Source organism: Cyphomyrmex costatus, unplaced genomic scaffold (genome assembly GCF_001594065.2).
Source record: "Cyphomyrmex costatus isolate MS0001 unplaced genomic scaffold, Ccosl1.0 scaffold390, whole genome shotgun sequence".
NCBI classification, from domain to species: Eukaryota; Metazoa; Arthropoda; class Insecta; order Hymenoptera; family Formicidae; genus Cyphomyrmex; species Cyphomyrmex costatus.
The window spans coordinates 166,632-177,197 of NW_017278101.1; the positions used below are offsets into that span (position 1 = coordinate 166,632).

The window sequence follows — 10,566 nt, forward strand, 5'->3', positions numbered from 1 at the left end:
AGAGAGAGAGAGAGAGAGAGAGAGAGAGAGAGAGAGAGAGAGAGAAATCGAATGTCACGAGACGATCATTCACTCCGATCTTTACCATAGCGTTTCATGATAAAAATGATCACCGGAGAGCTCACAGATTATGATAAAACAACGACGATCGCACAAAGAGATAACACGCATGCAAACGACGATCAACAGGTACTGGAGAGCAACGCCCAACATTCTGCCACCATAACATATACTATGTCACTGTCTCTATCTGTCTCTCTTTCTCTCTCACTCTTCTCTCTCTTTTTCTCCGTCTCCATTAATTCTTCTTCACGAGCACAGCTGCATTAAGCTCAAATAAATCATTTCGCGCGTTCACACGGATTATTTACGAGTCTTCTTGGGACGCTCATTTGTAGATCGATATGTCAGATAAATGAATCCAGATAACCAAATCTGTTAGAAATAGACGTTACAAAGTGCCCACTGTTTGCTTTGTCGGTAGAATGTCAGCAGAAATATAATAAGATAGAATCTATTAAATGTAATGTGGAGCATTGTGTGATTGCAGAAACTGAGCAGAGTTTGTTATTTTGTAATGATTTAAATGATATATTTCATTTAAATAATCACAAAATAACTCTACTTAGCTTTTGCTGACAATCTGTTCAGATTGTCGACAGGCTCTGACACCGGCAATGACAAATCCACTTCTATTTCAATTTCCAAAGAACAGACAGAAATAGATTTGTATGATCATTGTCAAATTTAAATTTCGGATACTGAGAAATTGTTAGGTTTCTCTTTCCTCTTTTCTATTCTTTTCATACTCCAGGCCTGAACTTCTTCATAGTTCATCTTTTATGAAAAATAGAAGAAACATGAGCCAGTAAGAAGTTCACTCCAGTTTGGAAACAAAACAAGTCTACTGGTATACTATTAAAATTTTACTTAATATACATAGGATGGCTTAAGTATGTACTCTAAGAGATTATAAGTGGTGACTCTTCACATCACTTCAAGATAAAAACTTCATAATCATATATCCAAAACAACATAGCTTTAAAGATCATGGTGTTAAAGTAGAAGGAAAAAAAAATTTCAAAAATTATTCACGTTACTTTTAATAAAACTTCAAACATATATACAAAGTTTCGTCAAAATAACTCGAACAGTTTTTAAAATTTTTGAAAAAATTTTCTCTCAACTTTGATATTTGATATCTCTTGCATTTCTGAAATTAGTTATTTCAGACATATGACCACATGAAGTTTCAGCTTCAATCTTGAATTTTTTGTACAAAAGTCGTCTCTTAAAATCGCTTACATATAACAGCCACACTGTATAACAGGTGAGTCAATAAATAACCTTAATTTTGTTCTAAAAAATCAAGGTGGTGTACATTAAGGTTATTTATTAATTCGTTCACTACATTCTATATATACAGTACACATTATATCATTATTAATAAACGATTATATACGAAATAGATGCGAGAAAGAGCAATTTCTTAATTTCTCTACCTGTCGATTTATCACAGCATATTTCGAGAAATTATAGTGTAAGGACGTAATGTATCGGGGCGTGGGGATAGAAAATATATGATGTCTCGGAATTGCAGATTACCTGTTTACGTCAGTCGGGATCCGTCGACTTGCGGATGTTGGCCGCGTGTACGATAAACATCGGTGACACACACACACTGAAATACGAAATTCGTAAGGCGATAATCAGTTCGCGCCGACGTTACAACGACGATCCTCGCTGTCCGCAACGAGGCATAGCGGAATTTCCTCGAGTTTCGCGACAAGTCAACAAACAACGCAGTTGCACGCAGCGGGACGCAGTGAAGTGCACCGCGAACGCGAGGTCGGAGATGAGGTGAGGTTAGGTCGGACCGGAGTCGCACTTCACGGAATCGATATGATACGCGCGACGAGATCCGCGCGGTTATCGAGAGACCATTTAACCATACTGTGGATATCACTCACCCGACGGCATTAAAAGAAAATTGCGTCGTTTCCGATAACCTCATTTTCATTACTCTTATCACGTTTCTAAGTTAAAATTCACGAGGTTTTAAGTTAGTCGGATTTTCGTCTTCGATCTTCATCGCCTTGAAGCTGCTTATTTCTAGCAAGTGTTAAGAGTTGATTAATGAGACACAATATAAATGACACAATGTAACAGTGAATTATTCACAATTCTTATTATTAAACAAAACTGAAGGTTATGGGTGTTTTTTTAGCAAGAGACTCAGACGACAGTAAATGAATGAACCATTATTACACCCTTGTTATTTGTTTTTCTTGCTAGAAAGAACCATACATGACGTCTAGAATTCTTGATTGTTACATCAAACTGTCAAATCAATTTTACCTAATGTAACAATCGTTAATAATTCTGATTTTGTTTCAGCGACCTTTCTGGATTAAAGCTCTATTTTTAATATCTTTTTTCACTTTGTATTATTATATGTACACTCCTTATGATGCAGCAGTAAAAAATTAAAAATAACCAATTTCATGTAAAAATTCACGTAGATGAATTAAATAGGTGGACAAATAGATTATACATAGCGCGCGCTTTATTTCACGATCTATAGGAATAATCCTTTCGCTCAAGCAAGTACCATAACAATGTGTTAAATAAACATTTTACAATAATAAGTCAATAATATTATGAAACAATAAGAAAATTGCAAAAGAAAAAAATGACTAATATATACGAAAAAAAAAAAATAGGTTAGGAAACAGCAGCGTGAATCGAGGAAACATCCGGAACATCGCGGAATATCACCGTCCGTTGCGCGTAAACACATCGTGGAGGGCGAGATAACGACACATATGATGTTTGACACTTTTGACAGGTCAGGAGTTGAAATACGCGCGCAGTACATATACATACCATGGATACCAACCTTGGATCGCGCGGGGAGGTTAGGTTCTCGCGAAGGGGCTGCGCGCGCGACCTCGACCGCGAGGTCGGTGCTCGGCGTGAAGTTGGGCGAAGTTCGCCGAGGGTTCTCGCCGTGTCCCGATTCCCGCATCGGCGAGCGCGGCGGAGGCAGATTGGAGCGGTTCCGCGTCGTCGTGGCGGACGTCGACGACGCGGTTGGCAGCAGTGTCGCCGATATATCGGCGAGAGGAGCGAGAGAAGTGCCGTACGGACACCTCGCGCGCTTCCGTTACATATTATTTGTGTGTGGCGGGGTCATCGCGGGGAGAAAACGGAGGGAAGAAAGAGAGAGAGAGAGAGGAGGAGGAGAGAGTGCGAGAAGAAGAAGAAAAATAAAAGTGTCGGAGAAGATGCGCGTGCGGCAGCGCTCGTGAGTGTCGGGCGGCGCGCGAGGACGAGCGAAATTCCGTCGTGGCGCCGAGGAAGGTGCACCATCCGCGGTCCTCCCCCCTCCCCCTCCCCTTCCGTGGAATGTGAGTAAGTGGTCCGCAAAACCGAGAGCGAGAGAGGTGTCCCCCGTCCCCGTCTCAGTCCTTCCCTCCCCCCCTCCTCTTGTTCGCCAATCGTTTTTTTTTTTTATCCTCGCCTCCTCCGCCGTCGCGCGCGCGCGCGCGACCACCGCAGAGACTTTCCGCGGAAAAGCCGCGAAAACTACGTCACGAGTGACGGATTCGGTCGAAACTGGGACAAAGTGCAGTGCACTCTGGCATTGCGCTTTACCACCAGGTGTTTCTATGCCGTAATCTTCCCAGGATTGGGTAACACTCGTACCGTTGCACCTTGCTCTCTCGGACACCTCTCTCGGAGTATTCACGCGCGAGCTCTCTCTCTCTCTCTCTCTCTCTCTTTTGCGCGGAGTATCTCGTGAAAATCCGCACGGTTGACAGCGCCTGACAGAGAGATATATACGGGTATCGGACCCGCCGCCCGCGGAGAGAGAGCTGACAGGTAAAGGTGGCATCGAACGCGCGACGGTGCGAGAGATGCGAGCGGACGCGAGCTCGCGCGTAACGTCACGGTGATATCGACTGTGTTACACACGGTGAGACTCTCTCTCTCTCGCGCCGCCAAGACGCACGATTTAAGACGGCGTTTCGTTTCTCCGCGAAGGATTCGCGATGTCGACGAGAGGTTCGTTCGCACCCACGAGCGAGCGAACGAACGAACGAACGATCGCGAGTCCTACGTAGCGAAACGCGTTCCTGCATTGCGTTTCGAAATTTCGCGACGTGTCCACGAACGTGGTGACGACGAACGGGTTGACGCTATGTAGGGCACGACGATATCGGGTCGGGTGCCCCGCGCGCGACGAGCCTCCCGTTCGCTCGACTCGGCGAAATATGGAACGCGGTGCGCGTCAGATGATCGATCCTTCCTCGCAGCTCCCTGATTATGCTTGTCGGTTCTCTCGAAAGTTAGCGAAAGAAAAGTGTGATATATTCAAACGAGATACGATTGTATTTAAATGGGCGAACGGACGGTGATCGGTGTTCCCTTTTAACGTTTGGGGACTCTCGAAGCTGTTACGTGAATTAAATGGGTAGCTGATCGTGTTTGATGCTTGAGAATAAGCTTGATTAATCCAAGTACTTGTCGTCTTAGGTTAGATGACGGACTCAAGATAGTCCTTCCGCCTGGTAACATGTCAGATGGGGTTGATGGTGGTGGTGGGGAAAACGAGGTAGACTCTCATTCCTCTTCTCAAGCCGAAGCTGGAGACTCTTCTAATCACAGGGAAGAAGAAACGTTAGATCCTGATAACGAAGCAGCTCTCAACACGAATTATGATAGTAGCGATGGAGCTGTTCCTGCGTTTAGGTGAGATTCAAAACACAGCTTTATGTCTGATTAATCACCGCATTCAGCAAGATGTTCATTTTACAACTGTTGAGACTTTCTTTCGCTGCGATAGAATTATTTCTTTAGATCTACAAAGACAATCTAATCAGCATAAAGAGAACTTTTAACAGTTGCAAAATAAGTATTCTGCTAAATGTAGTCATAACTACGTTCAGTAGAGAAAGTAGCTTTGCAACTATTGTAAAATCCTTTTATATGATTGGTCTTGTCTTTAGTTTCTTACTGGATCTAAATGTGTAAACCAATCATATTAAAGAATCATACAACATTTACAAAATTGCTTTTTCTACTATACACAGCCATTTTCAAGTGACAATTGCAATCAGCTGATTAGAACAATATTCTATTTTAATTCCATTTAATTCTTGATTCTAATTTCTTTAATTTTCCTAGATGTGATAGATGCGACAATTATGAGACTATAAATAAAACAGCTTTCTCCGCTCACCAAGACCAATGTCTGGCGAGTGGCGAAGCTGGAGAGAGCGCTGAAGGCATAGAGGGAACAGAAAATGACGGGGATGCGGAAGAAGGCCATTCAGGGATCAGGTCTCACAGAAAGATGTTTGAATGTGATGTCTGTAATATGAAATTTTCAAATGGAGCTAATATGAGAAGACACAAAGTGAGTATAGAAAGATTATACAATAGAAACATTGACGATACATTACGATACATTATGCTTAATATTGGAAGTATTGTATTAAATGTCATTATTGATCATTTTTATTTTTTATATTAATATTATATTAAATTAATTTATAAATAAATAAATTATTTGATAATGACCTAATAAAGGTCGAAACGTCTGTTTTAAATTATATTAAACTTTATATTTATTTTTAACTAATGACATCTTATATATTTACTAAGACCTTTATAATTTAACGAATGTTGGCTCGTAGCCCTGTTGTTTTAATTATTTTTTAAATTAATTTATGTTTCTCTTATATAATAGATAAGACTCCGAAATTTTTTGACTTAATGATTGTATTAATAAAATATTTGGTTTTTTTTATTACTTCGTTTTACACACAATAGTAATTTATTCACTTGATTCTCTTTTTAGTGAGTAAGACATGTTTGTATATGCAATTGATAAAACTTTAACAAAAGTAAATAGAATTTTTAGGTATAGAGTGATAGGCAACCTTTTGTAAGATTTGCTTTCAGAAATAAATAAAATCTTGTTAGATGTATAATATATATCTTGTTCGCATAAAGTAAAAGGTATGATTTTATTTTTTGGCTACATGCTAACGGGTTGCAAAAAGTTCACAAGTAAATTACAAGTTGCACATCATTACTATAGAGGATAGTGTAAATATATAATTCTTATAAATTATATACTCTTCTTTTCTTGAATAATCTTTTTTATACTAAATTAATATAGTTATCTATAAAAGTTTGACCTATTGCACCTCTTTTATCTTTTAGATGAGGCATACAGGCGTAAAACCATACGAATGTCGGGTATGTCAGAAGAGATTCTTTCGGAAGGACCATCTTGCGGAACACTTTACAACACATTCAAAAACTTTGCCATACCATTGTCCGATATGTAATCGAGGTTTCCAAAGACAAATCGCGATGCGCGCTCACTTTCAGAATGAACACGTTGGTCAACACGATATGGTTAAATCGTGTCCTCTCTGCAATTATCGTGCGGCTACCATGAAATGCCTTAGGTTGCACTTCTTTAATAGGTAAGTGTGTGAATTATTTAAGGAAGTTGTCATATATATATATATTTTACATATATATCTTTTATTGTTTATTGTAGACATGGAATAGATTTAGATAATCCAGGACCAAATAGCTCTACGTCCGTAATGAATAGTTGCACATCTGGGGAGGCGATGCCTTCGGCACCTCTATCTGATAGCGGGGATAGTACTGGCAACCGTTCGACCGACAACGCCACGCCTCCCATGCATTTCCTCACGCCCCACGTGGAGATATCCATTCCTTATCCCGAACAAGCTGCCAATCAACGAAATCCAAGTCCTGCCCCGTTGAACGGAGACAGTCCCAATAGTCCCCAGAGCGCCGACAGCAATAGCAATGCACCAAGCAGTAGTCATCATCAATTATCTATCAATAGCAGTAGCATTCATAGGTGAGCATTTAAAAAATTACTAAATTAGTATTTCTAAAATTTACTAATATTTATTGCAATGATTGATTGTTAAAAGTATTACAAATTCTTTATTGAAAATTTGTAGTAGTCTTTCTTTCTATTTTTACGTTAATTTTAATATTAATTTCGCTTGTAGTTTAAACATTAATTTATAAATTCCGACAATTAATTATGTTCTGAATGACATAAATTACAGATCGGATTTTCGCATTTTTCTCAGGAACGTAGGCGGAGGCGACGAAGCCATTACACCTTCGATCTCCTTAATACCTATCAAACAGGAACCAAACAGCAACGGTATGGATGACAGCGGAGCAACATCGAGCAATCTACCGTTACCATCGCTGATCAAGGTTTCACCGTTAAAATCGTTGCTGCGCGATGATCTTCGCCGTAAGCTTTCTACCAGTACCACCAATAACAACAATAACAATAGTAACAACAGCGGTTGCGGTGGCGGCGTTAATTCTAATCCACACTCGAGGGGCGAACCACCCACTTCTACCAGACCGGATCCTCGTACGAGTGGCCTTCAATGCACCCACTGTCGCATTACGTTTCCGGATCAGACGTTGTACTTCCTCCACAAAGGTTGTCACAGCGAGAGTAACCCGTGGAAGTGCAATATTTGCGGGGAGCAGTGCTGCAATCTGTACCAGTTCAACTCGCATTTACTGAGTAAGAGTCATCAGTAGCTGGGAGGAGAAAGCAGAGAAGTACCCGCAGTTAAAAATATTCCTTTTCCCATTTCTTCTATTTCTTTTCTTTTCCTTCTTCGTTAAACGAAACAAAACGGCAGGTGACTCGGTACGTCTTACGTACATCCAGTGTTCATTAGCATGAAGGTATAAGTATTTTCTGTGACGTGACCAGACATACTTCTCGCTAAAAATATTTTCAAAAACGTGCAAAAGCGTGCCGAAACACGACGGCAAGTCAATTGTAAATTGAATTGTAAATTATCTTTAAGAATTCGAGAGAGGGTATGTCTGTTCCCTCAGAAAATAATGTACAAAGCGCGACAAATTGTGCCTTTCCTTTAAAAAGAGAAAAAGGGAGAGAAAATTGCGAGAGAAAAAGAAATTGCCAACACACTCGTCCATCATGCTGTTATACATTGTACGAACTATCCGTCCATAGGGCTTTATCGAGATATATTCCGAGCTCTATCATTAGTCCTTAAATTAGTAAAATAAGTATGGAAACGCGACGGGGCACGTCGCAAATTGCCCTGTCGACAATTGTGAAAAGTAAAAAATATATACACTGCCAGTCAAAAATCTTTGAACACCATGCATACTTACGGATAAGGATAAAAACGTTTAAGATAAACATGAATATTCGAATAAATTGAAAAATTCAAGGACTCTATAATAATTACATAATTATATAATAATAACATTAAAAAGAGCGAAGTAAGAGTCAAATTAAAATTAAAAATCTAAATTTCTCTGATAATTTATTATTTTATTCTAATATATTGCGAAGAATATCACATAATTTTGATGAATATTCGATCAAAACCAGAGAAAATATTATATTTATTTATAAAGTATAAAAAAACAGACCAAAACAGTATCGTTTGAGACTCTTACGATTAGAAAAAGTCAAATCTTTTTTGATCAAAAAAGCCACCATTAGCTCTCAACACATTTTTGACTACTCTAGGCATCCTGTTGATTAAATTTTGCAAAATAATTGGCTCTAATTGCTTCTAAGGGGCTTCTAATATATTCCAGAGGCTTTCTTGAGAGGTTTGACACTGTTTCCTCACTTTTTACGGCCAAGTTCTTCCCATAGAAGTTCCTGGGTTTAGACCAGGCGATTGTGGTGGCCATTCCATTAATTTTAGTATATTCTTTTCTTTTTTCAAGAAATTCTTATAAAGCTTTGAAGTGTGTTTCGGATCATTATCTTGCTGCATAATGAATCCCCGGCCGATCAGTTTTTTTCCTGCAGGAACTGTGTGATGAACAAGGATTTTGTGGTATGCTTTCTAATCGAGATTTCCGTTAATTCTATACAGAGCACTCGTAGTAGGAAAATGCCCCCCAAACCGGTACGGATCCTCCACCATGTTTGACAATTGGTGTAATGCAGTTGGGCATAATTTTTTCATTCGCCGAGCGTCGTACGTATATTCTTCTTTTGCTGCCAAATGTCTCAAATTTGGACTCATCCGTCCACAACTTTTTTAAAATCTTCTATTCTTGTGTTTCTGCGCCCATTGCAATCTTTTCTTTTTATTTACTGGACGAAGAAGTGGTTTCTGGGATCTTGGTGGACCTGGGGATCTTCAGTTTTGAGGCAATGTTACGAATAGAAAGACCATCATTGTTGTAGTATGCATTGATTATGGCCCTCGTCTCTTAGTCCACATTTGTTTGCAATCGCGGAGCCATTTCTTATAACGTTATGACTCACACAAATTTTTTTTTCAATTCAATAAAAGATAAAAATTTGTATTAATACTAGAGTACTACATACTTTGTTATCAAATCTTTGTCTCTCAATTTTCTACAAATGTTTTCACGTTAACAAAAGACACATAGCGGAAATATTTGCAAATACACAGACAAAGATACAGTGCCAAGCGAAATGGAAATTGAAATCACTGTTGTCAACTAAATGCTTTTTCCAAAGGTTCGAAAGGGTCAAATGATAATGTTTTGTTCTGTTTCTTATACTTTATAAATAAATATAATGTTTTCTTTGGTTTTGATCGAATATTCATGTTTGTAAACAATAATAAACAAGAAGAAGGAAGCCAATAACGGTCAAAGCTGGATCACAGTGCTTATTATAATTGTGTGAATTTTATATACTGCGTATGAAAGAACTTTATTACCTTCAAGCATACAAAGCCTAAGAAGGGGGCTTGGTTTACAGTTTATCTATCTATCCTCACACATCCATCCATACTCTACTCTCGTGCATATTTCCTCTTTATCCTAGTTTACTCAACTAGCCTTCATTCATCTATTAGCATAATACGTTACAACCTTTCCTCTCTTACCTATTATCTATTTAATTTATCAATTCCTCCTTGCAAATTACAAAAAAAATTACCTCCCTAGTCATTCTTGTATTCCTAACTCGTTTCCTTGCTTCACAATTCTATCCTTTTCTATTCCTTATTCTATTTTATTCTATTTCTCGTAGCTACTCAAAACTGACCTATTTAATTATTATCGAACAAAACATCGCAGTCCATCTCAACACACATACGCTCACATGCACGCCACCTAACCAAGTCCTATATATACTGCGTATGTAGTCCCCCCAAAAATCGCGATACTGATAGTTTTTCAGCATTGACGCATACATACTTACTACCGCAATAACATCACTTAGTTAAATTGACAAGTAATCTAACAATTTTTTATGCTTATAGCATCTTATTGGTTCTTAATAATATGTTGAAAGACGTATATTAAAATTTAACAATGTAATGTTAAAGTAATGATAAATTAAAATCTGTGAAAAATAAGATTGCGAAGAACATCACAAGTTGGCGTTTCGTCCATGTTTGTCTTAAACATTTTTGTCCTTATACCGTAAGTATGCATGGTGTCCAAAGATTTTTGACCGGCAGTGTGTGTATATATATATATATATATATATATATA

The 10,566-nt window shown here is 38.6% G+C and overlaps 2 protein-coding genes across 3 annotated transcripts in view; one reads left to right on the plus strand and one right to left on the minus strand.

The window, feature by feature from the left end:
* Liprin-beta (liprin-beta 1) overlaps positions 1 to 1,820 on the minus strand; it is a 10,997-nt gene extending 9,177 nt beyond the window's left edge. For both annotated transcript variants that reach the window (XM_018543549.1, XM_018543550.1), the window contains exon 1: positions 1,606 to 1,820. The gene's annotated coding sequence lies outside the window, so the exon portion shown is untranslated. The remainder of the gene's footprint in view (positions 1 to 1,605) is intronic.
* A 2,722-nt stretch (positions 1,821 to 4,542) lies between these two features.
* LOC108776861 (zinc finger protein Pegasus) lies at positions 4,543 to 7,632 on the plus strand. The gene is made up of 5 exons (XM_018543591.1): positions 4,543 to 4,755; positions 5,191 to 5,422; positions 6,235 to 6,503; positions 6,581 to 6,916; positions 7,158 to 7,632. The coding sequence occupies exons 1-5, from the start codon at positions 4,580 to 4,582 to the stop codon at positions 7,630 to 7,632; spliced, it is 1,488 nt and encodes a 495-aa protein (XP_018399093.1). The 5' UTR covers positions 4,543 to 4,579.
* The last annotated feature ends 2,934 nt before the right edge of the window (positions 7,633 to 10,566 follow it).

Excerpts from the sequence above, each read along its gene's own strand:
- LOC108776861 (XM_018543591.1), top strand. The coding sequence starts at position 4,580 with ATGTCAGATGGGGTTGATGGTGGTGGTGGGGAAAACGAGGTAGACTCT. Across the intron at positions 5,423-6,234 it reads CTAATATGAGAAGACACAAA|ATGAGGCATACAGGCGTAAA; the intron begins GTGAGTATAGAA and ends TTTATCTTTTAG. Across the intron at positions 6,917-7,157 it reads AATAGCAGTAGCATTCATAG|GAACGTAGGCGGAGGCGACG; the intron begins GTGAGCATTTAA and ends CATTTTTCTCAG.